We start from the raw sequence: 24,198 nt of genomic DNA, 5'->3' as shown, positions 1-24,198 counted from the left end.
CACAGTCCTTGTCTGCACAGGTCTGGCCCACACCGAGTCCCAGTCCACATTAGGCTGGCCCGCCTGGGCCCAGTCGACATAGTCCTGGTTAGGTCTACTTAGTCCAGGTTTTTTGTCCACATAGCGGTTCAGAATGTAGAACCGACTTGGTCTGGATCTTCAGTATGAAGTGTGAGGAGCCACCAAGGTCAAACAAGGTGATTGTGTTTTTCTAATCGTGTTTTTATTAAGTGCTAACGAGGTTACATGAGATGACAGCAGGTTACCATGGCAACACTCCGACAACATCATACAAGGAAGTGGAAAAGTTGAAGGTGGTTAACAAAAAAAACGCTAATGACATCAAAGATCGGCTGCAAGCACGTCGACAAAATTATGAGCTTGCTTGTTTTTCTTGACACAACAACAATAAAATGACGTGAAAAATGAGCAAAGGCTAAAAAGTTGCTGAGAAACAAGTGAGAAAATGTATTGAAAAGATGACAAAATGAAAAGGGTCGCTCGGACCAACGGCTGCTTTGACGCTTGACGTGGTTTGAAAAGTGGTAAGCGCTTTGGATAAGTGCCGATACTCGCTTATGTGACCGCTCATGAGCTCTTCTTCTCTTTTTGGAGGGGAGGTCGAAGCAGGAAACGTTATGATTGGCTGCTTGCAGGATGGAATAAAGCCTCTTTTAAGATGTCTGCATCCAAATCGCTTTTTTCTTCTTCTCCTTCTCGGTGTGCAGTTGAAGTGGAGGAGAAGAGAGTTGGCTAAAGAAGAACCTGACGCCTTTTGCTCTTATTTTTGTCCTTTAAAAAAAAAATGGTGCCGGTGGGTACAAGTTAGCCCCATGGACATGATCTTGCCACGGGTCTGTTTTAAAAATAATAATGGGACACTGTGACTTACTAAAAAGAATTCCAACAGAAGAACATTAACATATTGAAACTTTACATGGTGCACATTTGTTCTGTACTAAATTATTTCAAAACGAAATGGATTGTGTTCAATGGGCGGGCGGCGGGGCGGGGGGGGGGGGGTATCTTTTGTAAAATCACACAATAATTTTAGGGCTGTTACTTGAATGCTTAAAATAAAATATTTTGCTCACGGTGGTCAAAGCGTCAGAATCGAATAGCAACCAATAATTTGAAGGACATTCTGAAAAGGGTTGGAATTACAAAAAGTCAGACACTTTTCAGAAGGTAAAAGTGGGCGTGGCGGGACGCAACCGGGGGCCGTGAACTCACCAGCGTGATCACAAATTCGGGCGAATTGGAGCCTTCCCGAAACGGAAGTGACTTCATCGGCCCTCTTTCAGGAAAGGGACGGCGGAGAGTCCCCCAACGCCCCCCCCCCCCCCCCACCCCGCCCCTCAACCGGCACGGGGCACCACCCCTTCAGGAGGAGGAAGGGGCCGCCTCGGCCCGCGGGGAACCGCCCCGGGCCTCGTCCCCGGCGTCGGCGTCGGCGTCGGCGTCGGGGCGCGAGGAGGTCTCGGAGCGGCTGCAGCGGCTGAACTCGGCGGCCGCGGAGGCAGCGCGCATGCGCGCGGAGCCGCCGCACATGAGCGTGCGCAGGAAGGCGCGGCGCATCTCGTGGCTGGTCAGCGTGTAGATGAGCGGGTTGGTGGCCGAATTGAGGACGGCCAGGGCCAGGAACCACTCGGCCCGGTAGAGGGCGGCGCATCCGTGCGCGCGGCAGGCGGCGTCCAGCAGCAGCAGCACGAAAAGCGGCGCCCAGCAGGCGATGAAGCAGCTCAGCACCACCACCACCGTCCGCAGCAGCGCCATGGAGCGCTCGCAGCCGGTCCCGGTGCCGGCCGCCTTGCGCGACACCCGGCGGCGGCTGCTGCGCGCGCGCACCAGGGCGTAGATGCGCGCGTAGAGCGCCACGATGGCCATGAGGATGACGCTGAAGACGGTGGTGCAGAAGAGGATGTAGGTCTTGTGGTAGAGCGGCAGCACGGTGGAGCAGCGCTCCAGACGCCCGATGCAGTTCCAGCCCATGAGGGGCAGCGCGCCCAGCAGGGCCGCCACCATCCACACGGCGCTGAGCAGCGGGAAGACGCGGCTGGCGCCGGCGCCGGCGGCCGCCCGGGCTCGCACCTTCATCTTCAGCATGGTCAGGTGGCGCTCCACGGCGATGGCCAGCAGGCTGAAGACGGACGCCGCCAGCGCCACGAACATGGAGCCCTCGCGCAGGAACCACTGGGTGGGCGTCAGCCGGTAGGTGTTGGCGCCCGACAGCAGGATGTTGGCGGCGTACACCACGCCCGCCAGCAGGTCCGACAGCGCCAGGTTGCCCAGGAAGTAGAACATGGGCTTGTGGAACTTCTTGGTCCTCCAGATAGTGACCAGGACCAGCACGTTCTCCAGGACGATCAGGCAGCACACGGCCAGGAAGACCGCCGAGTCGGCCTTCAGGCCCCCCGACGCGCCGTCCGGCGGCCGCAGCTTGCCGGTGTAGTTGTAGTGCCTGGCGATCAGGTCCGAGTGGGCGGACTCAGACATGGCCCCGCCCCCTTCTGCGCGACGGACGAACGGACGGACGGCGGCGCGCGCTGCGGGCTGCGGGCTGCGGGCTGCGGGCTGCGGGCTGCGGGCTGCGGGCTGCGGGCTGCGGGCTGCGGGCTGCGGGCTGCCCTTCACCTCCTCCCCCCCGTCATCATCATCACCGCACTCACCCTGTCGATCAGGGAAAAGAAAGAAGAAAAAAGACGTTGGCCCTTTGACCTTTAATCAAATGATTGAGGAGCGATCACAAGACACCAAAAAGCAAACGGACGCCGACCAAAAAATCCAACTCAGGGAAACATTTTGCACACTCTTATTATTTTTACTTTCAAACAAACAACAAAAAGTTGCGCATGATGACGTCACACCAAACAAACTTTCAAAGTGCGTAGAAAGATGAAATCTGCTTTTTACCTTTCACTCGGCGATCGCGGGGAGAAAACGTGCAGCAGCCTCGCCGCTCCGCTTTGCATGCGCACGCGCGCCTACCAGCGGGCGCGCGCACGCACGCCCCCCACCCGGGGGGGAGGAGGGGTCGTCCCAATGACGTCAATCTTTCTCCTTTTCACTTGTTGCTCATTCACATCAAATCGGAGACGTTTCATTTTCGTCACGTCAAATTTCTGACAAAAGATGAAATGAAATCTTTCATTTGTGATTTCAAGTTCAAACTGCCTTGAAGCGAAAAATGCCTCATGAATGATAAGATGACTTTGTTTAGTTTTTCGACACACAGCGCTTTTCATTGACTGAAGTCAAAACGGAGTTGATGCTAAGCTAACACTTTGCTCATGTTTCCACCTGGCTGTCAAAGCTGGCGCTAGGCTAGGCTAGCAGTTGGACACGTGACGTGACTGAAGGGTGAGCATGTCCTGTGGTGGTGGTGGGGGTTCGGGAGGCTTTGGGGCTGGGGGCATTGTTGCGAACAAAAGGGCTCTCTCCTGAGGCCGCATAGCTGAGCATCGCCATGGCAACTGCTGGAGAAGTACAACAGAAAACCACGACAAGTTTTCTGGCAGGAAAGGGGACCGCACAAGTCCTGATTGGGATCCGGCTCTGGTTCTGCTTCAGGAACTTTTGCCTTCCATACAAAAACAAAAAGAAAGCTTTGTGTGTGTGTGGAGTCATGTTGGTTGCCATGGCAGCGCTGTCATGTCGCAATGAGACATCCTGGAGGGCAAGGGGGCGTGGTCACATTGCAGGTGAACACGATTGATTGGAGGATGCTGACCACGTTTGACCTTGGACTTTCGGTCTGGTCCCGTCGAGGATGAGTGTTACTAAAGGGGAGGAGACAAGTCGGGGGGCCTTGGGAGTCTCCCAAGGGTCCTCTTTGCATTCAAGCGTACTCATTAGAATGCATGGTGCCTCAACGGGCCCCCTTAATGGACCCCCTTTTTGTTAGCTCAGTGTGGGGGCCTCAAAGAGGGATTGGGGCGCGGGGGGCGGGGGTCCCCTCATGTCCCATCCCAATGTCACCCCTCCCTCCCCTCTGCCCCACCGCCTGGTGCGCAGCAAGCCACCGACAGGCACGTGAAGACGGAAGCAAAAAGCAAAACCATTTACTCCTGCATGAGTCGGAAGGAAAAAAAGACATTTTGCAGTTGGGCCTCCGCTCATGTTACGTGCGAGCCAAACAGATCCAAAACCCCCAAAACCAATTGACGAGACAACACCATCATCATCATCACCATCATCATCATCAGTTGCATCTCTGGCCTAAGGTGAAAATGTCGCCAACCAAGCTTCCAATCGGCCCCAAAAAGTCGCTCGGTCCCGTGTTTGTTTCCATCGCCGACATGTCTTCAATATCCAAAGTTGACGTTGACATGACAAAAGAAAACAAATCTGATACGCGTGACATTGGGTGGAAAAACATGCAAGTGGGAATTGACGTGCAGTGCGAAGGAAGGCGAAGACTTCAAGTCGGCGTCTTTGCTCAACAAAACGCACGAGACGACAAAAGAAAACATCAACCGCTTCCAACTCCAAGTGTGTGCGTGCGCGCCGGCCGGTCACGCGGGCCGCAACAAAGGGCGAGCGAGAGGAGAGAGAATGTTTCTCACCGCTCGCCATCATTGACAGCCAGCAGGCTTTGAGGGGCCGTCACCGCGGCAACGGCCCCGGGACGGCGGCCATCTTGTGGCAGTCAAGGAGTTGGAAACTCCACAAAGTCCGGAAAATCAACATTGCCCACTTCACGGGTCTTGCGTGACGCTTTTTCGTTTTGTTGTCATTCCGCCAAAAATAAATAAACAAATAAATAACAATAATTCTTACAGGAAAGGCAATGCATGTTATCAATGCAGGTGTATAAACAAGAGTTGACCCGGACAGTGTCAGGAAGTCATGATATGCTATATTTACATTATTCAAATCATGACAGCTCCAGTTTTGGCTTCATTAGTAAAATGTTGCAATCATTTCATTTGGGTTAGACATAATCCACAATTTACTGATAGCAGTTATTGTCTCTCAAACGCCGCTAATTCTTCCACTCTTTTCACGCTCCGTATTATCTTCTGAGAAGACGAGTCTTCTTTTGTTTGGATGGAGATCCGACAGTCTTTTCAATAACAAACAAGCAAAAACATCCACGAATCCGCAGAAGCTGCACTCTAGCTACATTTTTGCATTTCTTTTCTCTCTGACCCGCCTGATTGTAACACGCAATGTAAAAGTATTTATCGTATGTGGCCCATCTCAAACGATCGATGCATTGTGTCGAAAAAAAGAAATCTTAACCGCACGGGAGTGACAAAAAGTCTGCTGGCAAGACAAAGCGCATATTGACAAAATGTCCAAATGGCGTCCAACTCGGTGAAAGGAAGCTCATTGGACTTTGGATGGTTGTAATTTGATATTTTTGGTTTGAAAATGTGATGAATGACTACTATAATAACAATCTGCCTGATTTGATTTGATCTGTTTACACTGTGTAAAGCAGTGGTGTACAAACTCGGTCCTCGAGGGCGAGAGTCCTGCAGGTTGAGGATGTTTCTCTTCTCCAACACACCTGACGCTCATCAGCAAGCTCTGCATAAGCCTGTTCAGTGGAACAGGTGCGTTGGAGCAGGGAAACATTCAAAACGTGCAGGAGTCCGGCCCTCGAGGACCCAGTTTGGACCTCAACCCTAACCCACTTGGTGTAAAGAACGCATTACATTGCGGACATGTTCAGAAGTGTCAATAATACGTCACACAATTATGACAACTGGGAATAACATTTCACAGGTGACAAAACAAGGGCTATTATTTTTAAATGTTCTGTATTAACAGCACGTGTTTTGTCATTGACAACAAAAAAAAGTCAACCTCGGTGGAGAATTGAGCAAGTTCGGACTTCACTTCAATGTTACTGCATTCCTTGCCTTTGATGGCAAGTCGCCCCTCCCAACATGGCCGCCGCGGAGGCACGTCGATCGTCCACCGGGCCGCCAGCAAAACGTCTTCATGCGGCTGCGGTAAAGTGTCGTGAAACGAGAACGCTTGACGGCAAACGCAAATCAAGCAGGAAGCATTTTTGTCAACACGTGAGGACACGAGCAGCAGCAGAAGATCCGAAAAGAGGTTCAAGAGCTGCTGCGGGGCTTTTGTGTCCCTCGTCCCCTCCCGGGCCGGCCGAGATGTTGTACCTGGTCGGTCTGGGCCTCGGAGACGCCGCCGACATCACCGTCAAAGGCTTGCAGGTGGTCCGCAAATGCTCGCGCGTCTACTTGGAGGCCTACACGTCCATGTTGACTGTGGGCAAGGAAGCTTTGGTCAGTCGCTTGTCGCGCTCGCCGCAAACACAAACAACAACAACACGACAGAAAACACGACAGAAAACACGCGACACGTCCAGCGGAGGCCAAACTAGTCCGACGTCACAACCGCAACAGGCTCGCAATGAGTCGCCGGCGACGCCTCAACTTTCCCAAGTTGATAAGGAATTGAACGCAGTGGATATTTTGCCTTCAGCTATCTTGCCGTGAATCGCGCGACAACCATGAGTACACATTCTGCCCCAGTCAATGTGTACCAGCTTGCGGCTTCGCGCTTAGCGGGGTCACGGGTACGAACTCTGCACATACAAACATATTCGTATTTAAATTTGAACGACAGCCGAGTTAGGGTTAGGCAGGTAATGCCGGTAACAGCCAGACTATGTTTGGTGGCAAAACATGGTGAAACGACAGCCGAGTTAGGGTTAGGCAGGTAATGCCGGTAACAGCCAGACTATGTTTGGTGGCAAAACATGGTGAAAAGACATAGAAAGGGGTGAAGCCGGCCAGGAACCACGCCCAGTCCGACAATTGACCAATCAGAGGCGTTCCCGGCAAAATAACGCTAGCAGGAGAGTTGCGGGTGAGCATTTTGTAATGTTGAGTCGTCATTGAGATTGCAACGACTTGTTTTACGGTTAAGCTGCCAGTGGACCTTTTGTAAGAATCTCTTGCAATTTGCTCGGATGCAAAGACCAAGACAACAATTGATCAATAAGCGTTGAGATCGCCGAGAAAGACTCCAAATGGTCGACCATATTGGATTGGAAGCAGACGGATGATTTTGACAATTTCGCACATGCGAATGTTTGTTTTGACTTTGCAAAACAATCGTTAACATTTTGGCCGATTTTCTGCCAGTGATTCCCGAGTCCAAATCAAGAACTGAATTTTCAGTTTGAGTTTTTGATCGAAGGGATGGAAATTAATTTGAAAGAAATTCTGTCACGTGAGCTCGTTTGACGTTTTTGTTTGTTTTGACCTTGACTGATGTAAACAAACCTGTTGAGTGCGACGTTAGCATGCTAAGCGGCGAGCGTTTGCACTTTGTCACGTCAGGAGGAGTTTTACGGGAAGGAGCTGATCCTGGCCGAGCGAGATCTGGTGGAGCAGGAAGCCGACGAGATCCTGAAGGACGCCAAAGAAACGGACGTGGCCTTCCTGGTGGTGGGCGACCCCTTCGGGTGGGAGATCGCCACGTCCGTCTGTCCGTCCGTTTGAACGCTCTTCTCACGCGTCCTTTTTGCCGGGCAGGGCGACCACTCATAGCGACCTGGTCCTGCGGGCCGTGCGGGCCGGGATCCCGTACCAGGTGGTCCACAACGCGTCCGTCCTCAACGCCGTGGGCTGTTGCGGCCTGCAGGTGGGTCACGGCAAAATCTCACATTGGCTGCCAGCCAGTCCAGGTTGAAACCCAAAACCGGTCCGGTCCGGTCCAGAGGAACCTTGGAAAAACCTTTGGAACGCTTGTTACCATTGGAAAGGGAGGCAAAAAAAAGCAGCCTGCACAAATTGTGGCGGATGGCGACGGTCCGCTTGGTGGGACTTGATCATCTCCATCTTTGTGTGTGCGTGCGTGCGTGTCAGCTGTACAACTTTGGCGAGACGGTGTCCGTGGTGTTCTGGACCGAGACGTGGAGACCCGAAAGCTTCTATGACAAAATCCTGCAGAACCGAGCGGCCGGCCTGCACACGCTCTGCTTGCTGGGTAAGCCCCGCCTACTGCGCCAAAACACCTGCCGCTCGTGACCTCCTCCAGGGACGCCGCGTGTCTCATCTGTAAAAAATAATAAAAATAAAGGGGGGGGGTGATGGGGGCTTTATCATGGGACACGTGTGGTAGCGGCTGTTAGCATTAGCATGTTAGCACCTAATGTGGCCAAATCAAACGCGTTAGTTACATTTCCCAGTCAAGTAATCAGATTACATTACGAATGAATACATTATTTGATGGAATGGTAACAATGAATGTTTATTTTTTTTTCAGATCTGAAAGTGAAGGAGCAGTCGTTGGAGAACTTGATGAGGTAACGCGAGCGCCGTTTGCCGATTGATTGACAGGTGTGACGGACTCGCTTTGCTTTCAGAGGAAAGAAGATCTACGAACCTCCGCGCTTCATGAACGCGGCGCAGGCGGCCACTCAGCTGCTGGAAATCATCAGGCGGCGACGCCAGCGCGGCGACCAACCCGGTGAGTGACGGCCGCCTCGCCTCGCCTCGCCTCGCCTCGCCGCGCGTCGCGTCATCTCGCCATCTCGCCAAGCAATCGCATGTGCGCAGGTCTGACGGAGGACACGCTGTGCGTGGGCGTGGCCAGGCTGGGCGCCGCCGACCAGGAGATCCGCACGGCCACGTTGGAGCAGATGACCTCGTGCGACCTTGGCGCGCCGCTCCACTCGCTGGTCGTCACCGGCGGGCTCCACCCCCTGGAGGCGGACATGTTGCGACTCCACGCGCAAGACGACGACGTCCTGACGCTTCTCCGTCGCCATGACAACTCCTAACATGGGCGTGTCGGATTGGCGCTTCCCAATCTTGGAGACTGCGCACACGATTGATTGATTGATTAATCGATACATGTATCTCCCATCCATAAAAACATTCATCTTGCTTAAATGTCATTTGTGAAGATTTCAATGTCAACAAAAGATTTTCGTCCCCCCAAAAAAGTTTTGTCTCCAGCGAATCTTCAAAAATCCTCAATGGCTTTGCTTGCTTGGCAACGCGTGACGGAAGAATTTCGTGAACCGCGAGATGAACATTCCTGATGCTGCACTGAGCACCTTTTTGCAGGTTTGGCGGATCCAGCAGGTCCACAAAGTCCAAATCGTCAAAATGTGCAAAAACAAGCTCGTGCCAGAAAAATCCGGTTGAGGCTTTCCACGTTTCTTTTGCCAAGCGTCCATTTTGGTTTGTTGGCGTCCGAAAAAGGGGCAACAGGCTACTTCTTTTTTAGATGCGGCCATTTTCATGCACGACTTGAATGAAACGGCCAGAAAACTCACCTTTGACCCCAAAAGTGTTGAAAGGTTGCCCCCCCCCGTTGACGCATCATCACATTCGGAGGCCGTGCAAGCAAAGTTGCATCCAATTTCTACAACGTGCAAGCGGGTGACAAACTTGCTTTTCATTCATAGGAATGTCATATTTCATGAAGTTGTGAAATGTTCAACTTTCCTGAAAACGTGATCTTTTCATTTTCAACTTTGTTTTTTCTTTCAAGGACTTTTCAGTGACTTCGGTCTTGCTGATCAAAACGATTTTTGTGTTCAAGCACGAAATGTGCTTGAGCTTCGCTAACAACGGCAACTGGCAAGTTCCGAAACAATCAAACGCTTCTCACCTGCCGCACCGACGACCTCGAACTCTCGAACCCTCGTCCTCTCGAACTCTCGTCCTCTCAAACTCTCGTCTGGTGCTGCCCTTTAAAGGTTGTTGCTCACATGCATCATGGGAATTGTAGTGTACGCAAATGGTTTTTTAAAGCTCATCAAACAGGAAGTGACACACTCACTTCCTGTTTCCTATCATCCCACAACATAATGATGTCATCAATAAACACAACTTAGCATGTCATCAATCAAAATTGACCTCAAGTAGTTTTTTATTACTGCTGAGGTGAGACTGGTCACATGGTTTGGCACACACACACGCACACACAAGCAATCAGCTGGCAGCACTTTGTCAGTGGGCGGGGCCATGATGAATCGCGAAGGCACTTTCCCACAATTCCCTGCTCCGAGGGGGCGGGGCTGTTTGGTCGGTGGGATTGGTGAGAGTGGGCCCCTCCCCCAAAAGGTCCCGCCGTGACCCCGAGATGAGGTCACCGCCACGGACTGCCATTGGTCCCAGAGTCCAGAGGGGGAGGAGCCTCTACATAGCGGCCATGTCGATTTGCACGTAGAGTTGCCGAACGCCAACCTGCGCACACCACAAAAGTTAACAGCAGGGGGCGCCAAAACACACAACACTTTTTGCTGCTGCTGACATTGTCACAATTTGTAGACAAAAAAACCCATAACAAACGTCCTATCCAGATGTCCCTCCCCCCAAAAATGAGACAAAAAGGCCGGAGGTGACTTGAAAGCAGCCAAAATGGCCAACGGGCCTGTTGTCAAGTGGACGAACCCGAGCCCGACCTCAATCTCGCCACTCGACTTCACAACCAAAAGTCCAACTGACACTGGCACAGATGGCTTGATTGTCCCCGCAACAGGTATCGGCATCACACCGATACCTGCCTTATTTCAAGGTATTGAGTACTTGGGAAGGACGCCGATACCAGCCACTAAATACAAACCCTTGCCACTAGGACACGGTGGCATGTCGTCAATGTCCACATTTCTCACCATTCCGGATGCCCCTCCCCCTTCGATACTCGACATACACGAGTGTAGCAGCGGCCGCGGTCGTGCGTGCGTGCGTGCGTGCGTGCGTGCGAAGGGTTGGCACCTGCGTGAAGATGTTGTGCGTCTGACTCAGTATCCAGCGAGCGTCGGCGTCGGGGGCCACGAGCACTTTGAGGGTCCCCACGTACACGTCGCTGCACAATGTCCAAAAGTGCGGCTGCTGCACGTTGTACACGCCGCCAAGCTGCTGCACCTGCAGGTGGCGCCGCACGTGTCACACGCAAACGGCGGGCGGGGGGGGGGGGGGGCGGCCGGAGGTGACGTACCCGCTGGTAGCACTCGGGGAGAGCGCCCTCCAAGGCCGGCGGCGTTCTCTGCATCAAGATGCCGATGGACTCTCGCAGCAACGGAACAACGCTGATGACAAACGCAAAAAAACGTCACCTGCAAAGTCATGTGACCTGCTGCGTGTGCGTGTGCGCGCGCGCGCGTTGAACAATCCTGAAGACGTTTGTTGGAGCGCAGGTTGCAAAAGAGCAGACGAGCGCTTGACGCGTTTTGAAAACGTCGCATTGCTTTCTGTGAATTTTGCAACTCGTTGTCTCCGCCTCCTTTTTGATGACACGATTTGATTGGGTTAGGGTTTATAACCCAAATATATACAACATTTTAGGGCTGTAATTATGCGATATTTTTGTTGTCTTGATGGAAAATTTTCTGAGGGTTGACGTCTGCTCGCTCAGCGGAACGTGGATGAAAATTAAACAATTGACGTTTTTTTCGCCCCTCAAAAAGATTTCAGTTGACGGATTCTGCACGACGGCAGATTCCAGCAAATGACGCACTCGTTGCAAAACGCTGGATTTCGATTCCAGCTCCAAACTTTGAAGAACAGTTAGGCGAGCGCCGATTCCGCCACGCCGGACGCCAAACATGGATTTTCCACCAGCACCAACAACAAATGTTGCGTGCCGTTCGATCGACATGCCGCGTTTGGGTCAGTGCACGCGCGTGCGTCGTTTTGACCAATGATTGCGTGCGTCAAACGGGCCTTGCTGCCGTTGCTGATGATGACGTCATCACGCCGCCAAACCAAAGTTTGACACCAGGATGCGTCACGTTTCAATGTCGCCGTTACAAACTGACGGAAACGAACAAAAAAATCTTTGGAATGAAATGTTTGGTTTTTTCAATCCTAATCGTCCAGAATGACGCCAATAAAATTGAGATTTTATTTTTTTACTACAAACTACAAATGACGTCACAGTCGGCGCCAACCCCTGCTTCAACCCCTGGCGTGTGCGTGTGCGTGTCACCTGACTCCGATGAGGACGGCGATGAGCATAGAGCAGATGGGGTCAGCGATCATCAGGTTGTAGTTCTGCATCAGAAGAGCCGAAATGATCACGCCAACGCTGCCCAGCGTGTCGGCCATGATGTGCAGCAGCACGCCTGCCGCGCACGCACACGCCAAGTCATGTCAGAAAATGACACACACGCACACACACACAAAAAAAAGGCACCTCAGCGAGCGCCACCACTTTTGACCCCTGGCTCAGTGGCGCCCCCGCATTGCCATGGCAACCACCTCACCATCTTGTGACCTCACCTTGAAGGATCTGCTTACTGGAACCCGGACGGCGTTCGTCTGTCGACACAACACGTCACGTCACGTCAGTCGTCGCGTGATGTCATCATCGCGTCACGTCATGTGACCTCACCATCAAGATCATGGTGACTGTGCCCGCCGTGCTGATCGCCGTGGTGGGTGTGGCTTTCGTGCCCGTGGTGGGCGTGGCCTCCGTGTCCGTCGTGAGCGTGTCCGTCGTGGGCGTGTCCGTCGTGAGCGTGTCCGTCGTGGGCGTGTCCGTGGTGGGCGTGTCCGTGGTGGGCGTGTCCGTGGTGGGCGTGTCCGTGGCCCGCCGTGCCATTAAACAGCGAATGGCTGTGTCCGTGACCTGAAGTGGGCGGAGACAACGGATGACAGCAAAATATTGGGAAAATATGCAATATGCCTTATAGTATAGATATTGAATATTACAAAATCAATATTATTGCAATTTTGGGAAAATAAGTCAACTATTCTTAATTAATGAGCGTAAAAAAGTTTCAATTGGATGTGGATGTCCATTTAAAGTTGCGTCCGATTGGTCAAATTCAGATGAAAGCGTCTTATTAAAACTTATTGCATGTCTATGCGTTATTGACAATATGTGGTTTTTCTGCATATATTGTGCAGGGTTGGTGCGCACACGCGTGTGCGTTACCTTCTTCTCCGTGCGAGTGTGCGTGTCCTCCGTGTTGGAAAACAAAAATTCCCACCAGGTTGACGAGCAGGCCGGCCACCGACACGGGAAGAAGACGCTCGTGATGAACGTCGGGAGGCTCCAGGGCCCTCTGCGGCGCACACGCACACGCACATCTTACACTTTCCCATTTGACGTGCGTGCGTGCGTGTGTGCGTGCGTGTTACCTCGACTCCTTCCGAGAAGATGAAGAAGGCGGTGAAGATGAGGAAGAGCCCGTTGACGAAGCCGCCAATGACCTCGGCTCTGACATACCTGACGCGCGCGCACGCACACACACGCTCACTGTTAATGACCGGTGGGCCCGCCCCCGTGCGTCTGTGATGTCATCAGGCCCCGCCTCACCCGTAAGAGAAGCGGTCGTTAGAGCGCCACCTGGAGATGACGGAGGCCGCCAGGCCGGCCAGCAGCGCCGTGCAGTCGAAGAACATGTGGAACGAGTCCGAGATCAGGCCGAGGCTGAACACGCACACACATCCATCAAGCCATCAATCCATCAATCCATCAATCCATCAATCCATCAATCCATCAATCCATCAATCCATGACAAATGAAGCCGATCATCGGCAAGCCCAAACGTGACATTTCACTCGAGGACCGCCAAAGACCTCGAAATGGCGAAAGGCGATTCAAGGATTTTGTCGCGAGAAACCAACGAGCGCACGCTCATCGCAGCTGCTGCTAACGCTTCCTCCGAGGGTCCGCGCCAGAAGCCGACGGGCTCGTCCGCATGCGACTCGATTGCAAACTTGCCCAATGTTTGGCTTTTCGCGTGGCCGTCCGACGCGTTGGCATCGGCAGGAAAGAAGCGTTTCCTTCCAAAACGATCAGCTCGCAATGAATCGCCGGCGACACCTTTTCGAGCCGAACCGCGATTGCCGGACCTTCCAATTCATGACAAGGCGGCAAACCCGCTCAACAATCCCATTTTGAAAATGTCTCCGCGACTCTGCGACAAGAAAACGTGTTTGAGAAGATGAAAAGTGTCGGCGAGAGTCTTTGCAACGTTTTGCAACCTCAAACGAATTGCGACTCAGTGAGACGCCAACTTGAAAAATGTCCCGTTTGTGGCCGCTTGGACGTCGCCCGGGTGGGCTCGACCACTTCCTCGTTCGTCACTTCCTGTTATGGAGCCGGCAGCACAAAGTGAACACATACGTGGCACACATCGGCGGCAAGCGACGAAAAGCGGCTGCCTTAAGCAGATGTGGCCGAAGACGCCGCCACATCTGCCACCACATCTGCCGCCACATCTGCCCAGGTGGCCTTTGCTCACCTGTTGCTCCAGATGCCGTAGCTGAGCTCCACAAAGGCGAAGGAAAGGTTCAAGCACAAGAAGAAAAACAAATTCCTCGACGTCTTGTCGGCCAAAATGGACCTGCAACAAAACACACACAAGCAGCAAAATGTTTTCCGCCCCATCGCAAGCAAGTTTGCTTTTCTTCCTGTTTTGCTTTCGCTGCTTTGGTCGCGTTAGCTTTAGCATGCTTGTTAGCACGGGCGCTTACCTGATCCATCCTGACAGCTTGAGCACCAAACTGAACTTGGCAGGTTTGTACTCGTCGTCCTTGATGGATAAAGGTAACATAATTGTCTCACGCACACGCACGCACACGCACCAACACACGAGCAGACAGGCTGGCCACGCTCGCGTGGATTTCACAACAAAAGCAAAGAGAAACCACTTCCGGCGAGCGCATTGCCTGTGATTGATGTCAACAGCAGGGGGCGCTGCAGGACACCTTTACCAGAGCCGGCTCTGCCTCTGCGGACGACGGGAGTGCGCGTGCGTGACTCCATTTGCGCCAACTTTCATGTAGGTTTCTACACTTCCGGCGTGCGTGCGTGCGAGCGTGCGCGTGACATCTACTGTACTTCATTGGTAGGACACAAATGATTGACACGTGGGTGCGTTTCCCTCAAAGCTTCAAGTCATGTTTCCATGGCAACCATGAACACGGCGAGATTTGTCTCACGCGTGCACGCGCGCGCGCACGCGTTTGTTTTGCAATCTTTGTGCATGCATTTCCTAGCCCCGCCTCCTCACCCCAACCATCACAAATGATTGCCGACCCCCATTTCTTACCCTAACCTCAATCATAACCCAATTCAAGGCTAAACTCTAAAACCAAGTCTTGACCCTCAAAAAGAGGTCTAAAGTTGCGGGGCCCAACCAAATGGCCCCACATGGACGGGCGGGCCCCACAACTTTGTGAAATCCCGAAATGTTGCCCCACTATGTAACAAAAACAAGACCCGCACACGAACATGGTGTCCCGGGTGGGAAGCGAACCCGCGCATGAACACAGCAAGATCCCGCCAACTCACTCGGCTCCGCCCACCTCCGCACCGCTGAGTCATCAAACGTCCGCGGTCGGCGCCAACGGAACGAAAGCAAAAGCAGATCTTGTTGAAGGCGAAGGAGGCGTTCCGAGGCACGTGGGGGCGGGGCCGCAAGTCCGGTTTGGCGCTTGTACAGATTCTGGTGCCGCTTGGTTCCGAGACGGCCTTCCGGGTCTTTTGATTAGACATGGCCCGCAAAGAGGGACAGGCTGGAGTCCAATCAACAAGTTGCGCCAAACATGTTGTTGCGGTTTGGATCCATCCATTGGGGGGGGGGGGGGGGGGCATTTTGTCCCTTGACTGACCACTCAAGATGACATCACAGCTGCTCAGGTAATGACCTATCTGGAGCAGAGTCGTGATTGGTTGTTTGCTGAGCAACCGTGATGTCATTTTCAGTCAGTAACAAGATGGCCGCCGCCGCCGCCTGACATGGCATTCCGATCCCACAAAGGCAATTTTCATCAAAATGGCGTGTTTAGACCAACAATAAACGATTGCCCCAAAAATGTTTGGCTTGACTTCCCTTGAAGACCGCCGGAGATGGCGGTCCGAGACGGCGGTCTTGACCGGAGTGAGAGACTCTTGAAGGTGGTGGTCGTCGCGCTGATCGTGGCGACTTTCGGTTTGTTGTTTGTTCTTGCGGGCAGGAAACATCAGCCCGTGAAAACGCTGACACGCAGCACAACGATTGTTAGCGGCACGCACGAAGGTCGCAGGTCGCCCGCGGGAAAAAACAGGAGCTACTTTCACGCACGTGCAGCGAGGTCTCCGCCACGTGAATCTCAAGCGCCTCCTGAAAAACGTGTGTTGCCACGGCGACGTTCCCACCAAGGCAGAACTGGTCTTAGTTGGCGCGGCCTCGTTCCGCCGGCCGGTTGCCGGAGAAACGCAGACTTCAACGGGAGCTTCGAGTTGGCCGGCAAACGTCCGCTTTCTTTTATTCCAAAATAAACACAAACATTACAACGAGAACATTTTCTTTTTCAATTTCGTCACATCCAAGTCACACGACGGGGGGGTCATACGAAGGCCATGCAAAGGTCATACGAGGATCCGGGGGTGTTGGCGGGGTTGCCGAGCAGGTGGCGATCGGGCGGCGGCGCACAAGGCGGCAGCCGGTAGGATCCTTTCTTCCGGGACCTTCTCAAGTAGTCCGCGATGAGAGCGGCGACGGCCAATCCGCCGGCACTGACTGCGGCCAGCAGCAGGACGGCGCCGAGGACGGGAAGAGTTTTGCCGTTGGGTTCTGCAAAACAAAAACCTTGCTCAAGTGGTGCCGGCAGCCCAAAACGTGAGCCGGGAAGCTTGCGGAAGCGCCACCTGTCACGCTCAAGACGAACTGTCCGATGTGGTAGCCCGCCACGTTGCTGGCGTTGACCCGGTAGAGGCCCGAATCGCGCGCCGTCACGTTCACCAGGCGGAAGATCCCGTCGGCCGAGCGGCGCCGGGTCCCGTCCGACATTTTCTCCAAGACAAATTCTGCCGACGGGAAGCCGTCGCTCTGGCACGACACCGTCACGTTCTGGCCCGCCGACACCGCCGGCGACGGCAAAAGCAGCACGCTCGTCTTCGTGGGAGGAGCTACGGCAGAAAGGGGCACACGACCGCAACGTTGGCGTTGGCGGCGTCCGTTCGGCGACCGGCGGCGACCGGCGGCGCGCAGCTCAAATTCAAGCAGATGCTAAATGTCGTCGTCATTTCAAATATTGCATTCAAATACAAAATCTTCCTTTGCAAATAAACAAACGTCCACCAGGTGATGTTTCAAGAAATTCTTAGTCAGTCACAATGTCCCATCACTATTGTAAAACTCATTGACTGGCAGCCATTTTGACTGAAGCAAACCCCTTCACTCCCGGCTGTTTGACTGGATTTGGACTGATTTTGCAAGGCCCGCAGAATATTGTGTGCTAAAAAAACATGGAACCTAAAAAAAGAAAAATTATTTTGAAAAAGTATTTGTTTCCGTTTTGCAGCAAAAACCTGCTGGCCATTTTTGTAATAACGACCATTGCTTCAAGCCTTTTTTGCAGTTGAGAGGCTGCGTCAAAAAAGCAACATTAAAAAATGCATAAATACGTCTTTGGGACATTTAAAACATTTAAAATAGAAGGTCTTGATACGTTTTGGGGAGCAAATGAGTTCAGAAGAAACCCGTGTGCAACTCATGTTGCACTGGGGGCATGACTCCAAAAACGCTTGTGTGTCGAGTGTGAATAGGAAATCCATTTTTTTCCAGAAGATTTTCAATCGTTTCAGAAATAAACATGCATGCAAGCGGCATGTCCAAAATTGTGGACTGTCAGCCCTTTTGTTTCTCACGCATTTTTTGCTGACCCGCCGCCATCCTTGGCCGAGCGCTTACAACGTACGCGTCCCAAAACATCGGACGTCCACAAAATCGGCATTTGGACGTCCCGGCAGGCTGACACGTCAGCATTTCCAAATATGGCCGTTCCTCTTTCATATTGAGCAAGTGCAGTGTGAAAAGGGAAACTTGGACCCCAGCGGCACCCGGGAAAGGTGAAAGACGGATGTGGACGTGCCAGCCACGTGCCAGGAAGTGCCGGCGGCGACTCACTCACAGTAGACGCGGACGGTGGCCTGCGCCAACCTGGTGACGTTGCCGCAGGTGGCCCGGCACACGTACCCGCCGCAGATCCCGCAGGAGGAGGCGGGGCCCCGTGACAGTGGGAGTGACGTCGCCCTCGGGGTCCGTCCGCCTCCGGGAGAGCGCCGGCGTGCCGGAGCAGCCTCGAGTGCGGTAGGTCAAAAGAAGGCTGGACGACACGTTCGCCAGCGCCACCTGCGGCCGCACCTCCGCCATCAGAGGGTGAGCTCAACACGCACACGCCGCAAACACGCCGTCACAACCTCGTCCGCGGCTTCAATGTCACAACGGGCGGCCACGTCATGACTCATGTTAGCGCGTTAGCGCGTTAGCGCGCGGCGCTTCTTACCTGCGACTGTCAGGTTTCGCGTGACGCGTTGCCTTCCAAAGGTGTTGGTGGCGTCGCAACGGTAGTGGGCGGAGTCCTGAGGCCTCACCCACAGACTGAAGGTGAGCCAGGGGGCGGAGTCGGACCGACAAAGGTCCGCACCTTGCCTACTCAGCAGCAGGCTGGGGGGCGGGTCTCCGTCCGAGCGACAGGTGAAGGTGACGCGCTGGCCTTCCACCACATCCTGGCTTGGGCTCACCCACATGGACGTGTTGGCGGGCGCCGCTGCAGAGGCGCAAGACAGACACGCTCGCACCCGATGACAAGATGGCTGACGTGCCAAAGCCATCACAAATGCTTTCACCAAAACGTCCAGCTTGCAATCATCGACAATATTGATGCTCCCGCTTTTCTCTGATTTTTGGTTTTGAAGGCAAACTTGCCGCTTACACAAATAAGTTTCCTTTTTCAGGTGGATTCACTTTTTTTCCGTCCTTCTCAAGCGAGCTCCTGCACGGAGGAGGCGGAGCAAAGTAGGAACGAGCGTGCGAGCCGGCGTCGGAAAGACAACACGGGTGCCACTTTGCCCTCAAAACCAAAACAAAAACGTGGCTCGTCTCTTCGAAAGTCATTCGCAGTGATGCATCATCATCTTCATCATCATCATCTTCATCTTTATCTTCATCATCATCATCTTCATCATCTTCATCATCTTCATCTTTATCTTCATCATCATCATCATCATCATCATTATCTTTATCTTCATCATCTTCATCATCATCTTCATCATCATTGTCATCATCTTCATCATCATCATCTTCATCTTTATCTTCATCATCATCATCATTATCTTTATCTTCATCATCTTCATCATCATCTTCATCTTCTTCTTTATCATCATCTTCATCATCTTTATCATCATCGTCGTCATCATCTTCATCATCATTATCATCTTCTTCATCTTCTTTATCATCTTCATCGTCATCAACATTTAAGATCAATATGAAGAAAATATTCCATATTTTCATTCAAAATCCACTCATGAGCACAATTTTTTTTTTAAAGAACATTTTGCAGCTGTCATTTTAATCCGGCAATTTTTTTCTCATGTTTATCACCCATCAAAAAATAAAATCGGCCCGTGCTGACCTCTGACCTCTGACCCCTCGCTGTGTGTGCGTGCGTCTCTCACCGTTGACCCGCACGCGGACGGCCTTGCTGTGCCTGCCCTGGTCGTTGCGCGCCTCGCACCGGAACTCTCCCGCCTGCGCCACCAGCGCCAGCTCCTCGCCCTGACCTTTGACCTGCGCCGCCCCGCTGCCCTCTGGCGTGAAGGTCCACGTGAGAAGCGGCGCGGGGTTGCCGGACGCAGAACATCTCAGAACCAGGACCGATCCCGACATCACCGCGCCGGGGTCCGACAGCGCCGTGACCACCGGAGCGACTGGCGAGAAACAAACAGTCACCATCATCATCATCATCATCATCATCATCATCATCATCAAAATGGCACGGAAAAAGAAAAAAAAAAAGATGGCACGGCGGCGCTTACACGTCACGTTGAGGCGGGCGACAGTCTGCCGGGCGCGGTCCGAGGGGTCCAGGTCGCGCAGGTCAAGGGTGGCCCTGCAGGTGAGGTTCTCTCCAGACTCCGCCCTTTGAGGCGTGAAGGTGTAAGCCAATTGGACGGAGGTGGCCCCGCCCTCTCCCGCCACGCTGCGCACCACCTGACCTCCTCTCAGCCAATCCAGAGTCAGCATCTCGGCGGGGTAAAGGTCGCGCACCTGACACGTCAGCGTGGCTTCCTCTCCTGCGCGGACGGGGTCGTGACCTCGGATCTCGGGGTCCGACGGGAAAGCTGAATGACGACAGCGGCCGTGACGTCACTGACGGGCGCTGAGGGCGTGTCAGGCTACATCACTGATCTGAATATATGATTGGATAGCCGATAGCCCATACACGCCCGAGCAAGCCGTTGAAGCCACAGGGCGGCCATCTTGCTCCTCCCATCTTGCGAGTAGACTATAAACTATACAGTATACGTACAGATTAGACAAATAACAGTTAGTATAGGGCCGGGGGGGCCGGGGGGTGTTTGTGAAGGGGTGGTCACTATTTTTAACAAGTAAAAAAAATACAAATAACAAGTGGACGGTATGTGCTGCTTTGAAGACCCCCTTTTTCTTCCAGCGCTCTTTAGACCCCAATATTAGATCTGGCATCTTTTGTAAAATTATTATACTTTATTAGGCATATCATTCATACATGCATTTAAGGCAAGTTGTAAAATGTCTGAAGTCCTCTTGTTTATGTTTAACAAATTGAAAATGTCATAAATCCCGCTGTTTCTACTAAGAACGGTCTCAAACGTTCTCCAATGTGGATACCGTAAATATGCCGAGAAACGTTTCTTGGGAGGAGCAATATGGCGGCCGCGCGGCTTCAAAAGTCTTGGCCTATCGGCGATCCAGTCACATATTCAGATCAGCGGGCTGCATGGATGAGCTAACGTAAGACGAAAGTCCAGCGCGCGCGCTAGCGACCGTTCGCTAGCGCGCCGACGTCAGCAAAGCGATTCCGCTTGCATCATTTCATGAACGTTCCACAAATGAAGCACGTGCGCCATTTTCCAATCGGCCTTTAAGATTTGCTCAAGCGCTCGGACTGGAGGGAAAAGTCGACGTCTGGACGGCATCGACGCCGCTTGCTTGCAAATGGACGTGAAACGTTTCCTCTTGCCAAACCATGTCAAGCATTTCAAAAATGCGGCCTGCAAATTGGATTCGTGTTCTGTCGACGTTTCGACCGACAAGCGCGAAGAAATTTGTGTTTGCTTGACGTCAAACGAGCGACAAGATTTTGCCATGAAAAGATTGCAAACATTTCATGCTTTTGGCGGTCGGCAGCCGCGGGTAGCATTTCTCCGTCGGGTGGTCAAAGGTCACCGAGGGGGCGTCGGCTCGCAAATATTTCATTTCCGCAAGCAAAATGTCACCCCAGCCACTTCCGTCGCTCGTTTACAAACACGGCCAACAGTTTGGACTCCGACGTGCGAATGTCTGCCGTCGGGACAAAACCTCCAAAATGTTCCACTTTCACTTTTGCATCATCAAACACAACAAAGCACTTTGAACACTCAAGATCGCTCGCAGTTTGGTGCAAAAGTTGCCAAATTGTGACTTCGGAGTTTTCAGTCCGCCGCCAGCAACGTCAACACGTCATGAACGTGAATTGCGTACGATGAACATGTCATACGCGTTGACCTCATTCGATGTCCGTCCGTCAGCACTTTTGACGCTTAAGTCGAAGTGTCAAAAGCGGCGTTAGCATGTGAACAAAACGCCGCTTGCGCTGACGTCACGCCATTTCCGGCAAGCGCGTGCGCTCGTTGCGTGTGTTTGCACTGACCGTAAATTCTGATGTTGGTTTTGGCGTGTTTGCGCTCGTCCCCGCAGGTGACTTTGCACAGCAGCAGGCCTTCGTGCACCATCTCCACGGGGTCAAAGGTGAGCAGCGACAGGCGGTCCCGCCACCGGACGCGGCCGCCCAGCGGCCGGTCGCCCAGCGGCGACCACGAGACGACGGGCGTGACGGGGCAGTCGCGGACGGCGCACGACAGCTGCCGACGCTCGCCCAACTTGAAGAGCGAGCTGCTGGGCGCGATGTCCACCTGCACCGCCGCCGTCAGCGCACCTGCGCCGACACACAGACGGGACAGCGTCAGGGTTCGCCCGTTTTCGAGGCCATCCCACTTCCTGCGAGCGCGTCGGCCGCCCGGCGGGACGGTTTTCTCTTGCCGGACGACGCGATTCATGCACATTTTGGTCGCCGAAACTTTACAACCAAGATATGCCGTCTCTGCCGCCCTTTTCACACTGCACTTGTGCAATGAGAAAGAGTTGGCGGCTTGCCCATATTTGGACGTGCTGACGGAAGTCAAAATGGAGATTTTGCGTCTTTCGTTGGTACAAAAAATGTTTTTAAAAGAGAAGCCTCGACTTTGCGCATTTGAAGGCTGAAGATGACGACACGAGAAAAACGTGCGGCCGGGCGGGAAATCCGACGCTTTCATCGCGCCGGAGCTTTTTCAATTCGTCGACTCGGCCGCTGGCGCTTGTCTGACGCGGCGGCGCCCGTGCAGTGTGAAAAGGGTTCATCTGGTCAAGCGCGTTCACGAGCAGAAGGCGAAGGTGCGATCGATAACCAGCGGGAGTCGCCACGAGAACGTGTTCGGGGAAATCTGCAGATGTGGTCAACGCGGGTTCGCTTCTGGACTCGTTTGCGATTGGCGGCAAGCGGCCAGCCTGACTTTTTCTCGCTCCTCCACAAACGTTGCATTTGTTCAAAAAGGATCCTTTCCAAATGTCATTTTGCACTGAAAATGTTGCGTTTCGTGAAAAGTCTTGCAGATGTTTTGAAAACATGAATAATCGTTATTGCTGAAAATGATTGTGAATGGAATAACGATGGAAATGTTGATTCAAACGATGAATCTGGATGGCCTGAATGTTGCGCTGCGATGGCGAGCGTCACGTGCCACGAGGTGAGCGCCCTCTAGTGGTAAGCACAACAACAACCCTCCTCCGCAATTTGTGTTCATTTTCACTTGACAGCTGAGAAATCAAAAAGTTGGTCGAAATGTCGCTGAAGACGACTCGTCGCTCCTCTGGACTCGACAAGCGGTTCTTTTGTTCCCATGTGGTTTTTGTTCTTGGGTCCCGGAAGCGTTTCGGGACAACGCCGACTGTTTGAAAGCGTGACCCGCGGCCTGCGCTCCCCAAAAGAACATTTTCGGAAATGAGCCGTTGTCGCCGCCGCTCGTCTGCGCCGTGAGAAGGACGACTTGCTGAAGATGTCATCAGGCTCAGACGTGCGAGACCGTTTCAAAAAACAACAACATCGTGAAAGAGCAAAGACAGGCGGGCAGCACGAGCAGGAAACTTCGATGTCAAGTAGGAGACCCCAAAATATCATCTTGCAGGCCGCCAATGGCCCCCGGGCCACACGTTTGAGAGCCCGGTTCTAAATGTCAGTGAAGGGCGCATGTAGGAATTTCATCAGGTTTGGTTCAAGAGTGCAAAACGTTGCAAAGACGTTCACAAAGCCTCTTGATGCTCGCAAACAGTCGCCTCCTTTTCAACATCTTCCAAATGTCTTTGAGAGCATAAAAATCGTTTGCGAGCTCCGGCGAACGTCCTTGCAACGTTTTGCGGTCTTGAGCGAATCCTGATTGCAGGCGGCATGCTTCGGTTCGGCCCACTTGAGGTGGACGGAAGCCGAATGGTTTCAAAGCCACCGTCAAGCCCACGAACGAGCCAGCGGGACTTTTGCGCGTGAAAGCTTCCTGCCAGCCAGCACCTGAAAACCATCACGTGACTATCCGTCTTTTCTCCCGGCGGGCTTTCAGCGGACATCAACTGCAAGCCTCCTGGTGAAATGAAAAAAGGAAAAGAAAAGGGGGAGCAAATGAGCTCACTTAACAAAAGGTCAGCTCGAGTGGGAACCCGAAGCTCGGAATCGGAATCGGAATCCTGACCTTGCGTTTGGGGGGTGAACTGTGGAGGGGGAGGAAAAAAGAAAAGAAAAGAAAAAGGTTCACCTGAGAGTAAAAAGCAGACGAGAGGAAACCTCGTCGTCATCACGCTCGATCGCTCGTTTGCTGTCTGGCTGCTGAGGAGGACTCGAGCGGAGGTCCGAGCTCGTCGTGGGATGGAAGCTTTCTGCTTGTGGCTCGTGAGCGGGTTCGCGAGTCCAAAGCGGAGCCAGAGGAAAGAGCGCGCGCGTCCTCCGGCGCCCCCTGCTGACCGCCACGCCAACTGCACGCCGTCGCTCCTCGCTCGTCTTGATTGACTCAAACCAACAACAAAGACTCATCAGCAAGAAACTCCAGAAACTTTCACCTTCACGTGATTTGAGGACAAAGTCATCGGATGACTTTGCTGCAGTTGGAGGCGGGGCTCAACGAGGGGCGGACCCAAACCTTTAACTTTGTCCA

At 53.1% G+C, this 24,198-nt stretch overlaps 4 protein-coding genes across 9 annotated transcripts; 1 reads left to right on the top strand and 3 right to left on the bottom strand.

The window, feature by feature from the left end:
• Window positions 1-201: 201 nt before the first annotated feature.
• s1pr1 (sphingosine-1-phosphate receptor 1) lies at window positions 202-3,053 on the bottom strand. 2 transcript variants are annotated; one of them, XM_086089790.1, is made up of 3 exons: window positions 2,914-3,053; window positions 2,628-2,670; window positions 202-2,585 (listed from the first exon to the last, which is right to left on the bottom strand). In XM_086089790.1, exon 3 carries the CDS (start codon window positions 2,494-2,496, stop codon window positions 1,384-1,386), a length of 1,113 nt encoding a protein of 370 aa, XP_085945916.1. In that variant the 5' UTR covers window positions 2,497-2,585; window positions 2,628-2,670; window positions 2,914-3,053; the 3' UTR covers window positions 202-1,383. The 2 variants fall into 2 exon arrangements, with proteins under 2 accessions (XP_085945916.1, XP_085945915.1); XM_086089789.1 differs by having other exon boundaries at window positions 202-2,670.
• A 2,923-nt stretch (window positions 3,054-5,976) lies between these two features.
• On the top strand, window positions 5,977-9,849 carry dph5 (diphthamide biosynthesis 5). Of its 2 annotated transcripts, none has more exons than XM_086089793.1 (7): window positions 5,977-6,188; window positions 7,323-7,447; window positions 7,518-7,626; window positions 7,851-7,971; window positions 8,251-8,290; window positions 8,351-8,454; window positions 8,544-9,849. In XM_086089793.1, the coding sequence occupies exons 1-7, from the start codon at window positions 6,126-6,128 to the stop codon at window positions 8,765-8,767; spliced, it is 786 nt and encodes a 261-aa protein (XP_085945919.1). In that variant the 5' UTR covers window positions 5,977-6,125; the 3' UTR covers window positions 8,768-9,849. The 2 variants fall into 2 exon arrangements, with proteins under 2 accessions (XP_085945919.1, XP_085945918.1); XM_086089792.1 differs by having other exon boundaries at window positions 5,980-6,260.
• Window positions 9,844-14,629, bottom strand: slc30a7 (solute carrier family 30 member 7). 2 transcript variants are annotated; one of them, XM_086089788.1, is made up of 12 exons: window positions 14,427-14,629; window positions 14,195-14,296; window positions 13,264-13,377; window positions 13,086-13,173; window positions 12,880-13,009; window positions 12,514-12,570; window positions 12,334-12,453; window positions 12,222-12,260; window positions 11,929-12,064; window positions 10,939-11,029; window positions 10,716-10,865; window positions 9,844-10,184 (listed from the first exon to the last, which is right to left on the bottom strand). In XM_086089788.1, exons 1-12 carry the CDS (start codon window positions 14,504-14,506, stop codon window positions 10,137-10,139), a joined length of 1,155 nt encoding a protein of 384 aa, XP_085945914.1. In that variant the 5' UTR covers window positions 14,507-14,629; the 3' UTR covers window positions 9,844-10,136. The 2 variants fall into 2 exon arrangements, with proteins under 2 accessions (XP_085945914.1, XP_085945913.1); XM_086089787.1 differs by having other exon boundaries at window positions 12,334-12,570.
• A 1,071-nt stretch (window positions 14,630-15,700) lies between these two features.
• On the bottom strand, window positions 15,701-24,051 carry vcam1b (vascular cell adhesion molecule 1b). 3 transcript variants are annotated; one of them, XM_086088934.1, is made up of 7 exons: window positions 23,803-24,050; window positions 21,612-21,896; window positions 19,756-20,061; window positions 19,396-19,647; window positions 18,225-18,488; window positions 16,585-16,845; window positions 15,704-16,510 (listed from the first exon to the last, which is right to left on the bottom strand). In XM_086088934.1, exons 1-7 carry the CDS (start codon window positions 23,840-23,842, stop codon window positions 16,284-16,286), a joined length of 1,635 nt encoding a protein of 544 aa, XP_085945060.1. In that variant the 5' UTR covers window positions 23,843-24,050; the 3' UTR covers window positions 15,704-16,283. The 3 variants fall into 3 exon arrangements, with proteins under 3 accessions (XP_085945062.1, XP_085945061.1, XP_085945060.1); XM_086088936.1 differs by lacking the exon at window positions 18,225-18,488 and having other exon boundaries at window positions 15,701-16,510; window positions 23,803-24,051; XM_086088935.1 differs by lacking the exon at window positions 16,585-16,845 and having other exon boundaries at window positions 15,703-16,510; window positions 23,803-24,049.
• Window positions 24,052-24,198: the final 147 nt, after the last annotated feature.

Source organism: Leptonotus elevatus, chromosome 11 (genome assembly GCF_054856555.1).
Source record: "Leptonotus elevatus isolate MCC_2025b chromosome 11, RoL_Lele_1.0, whole genome shotgun sequence".
NCBI classification, from domain to species: domain Eukaryota; kingdom Metazoa; phylum Chordata; class Actinopteri; order Syngnathiformes; family Syngnathidae; genus Leptonotus; species Leptonotus elevatus.
Note: the sequence above shows the minus strand (reverse complement) of the source record. Positions and strands in the feature narration are given on the sequence as shown.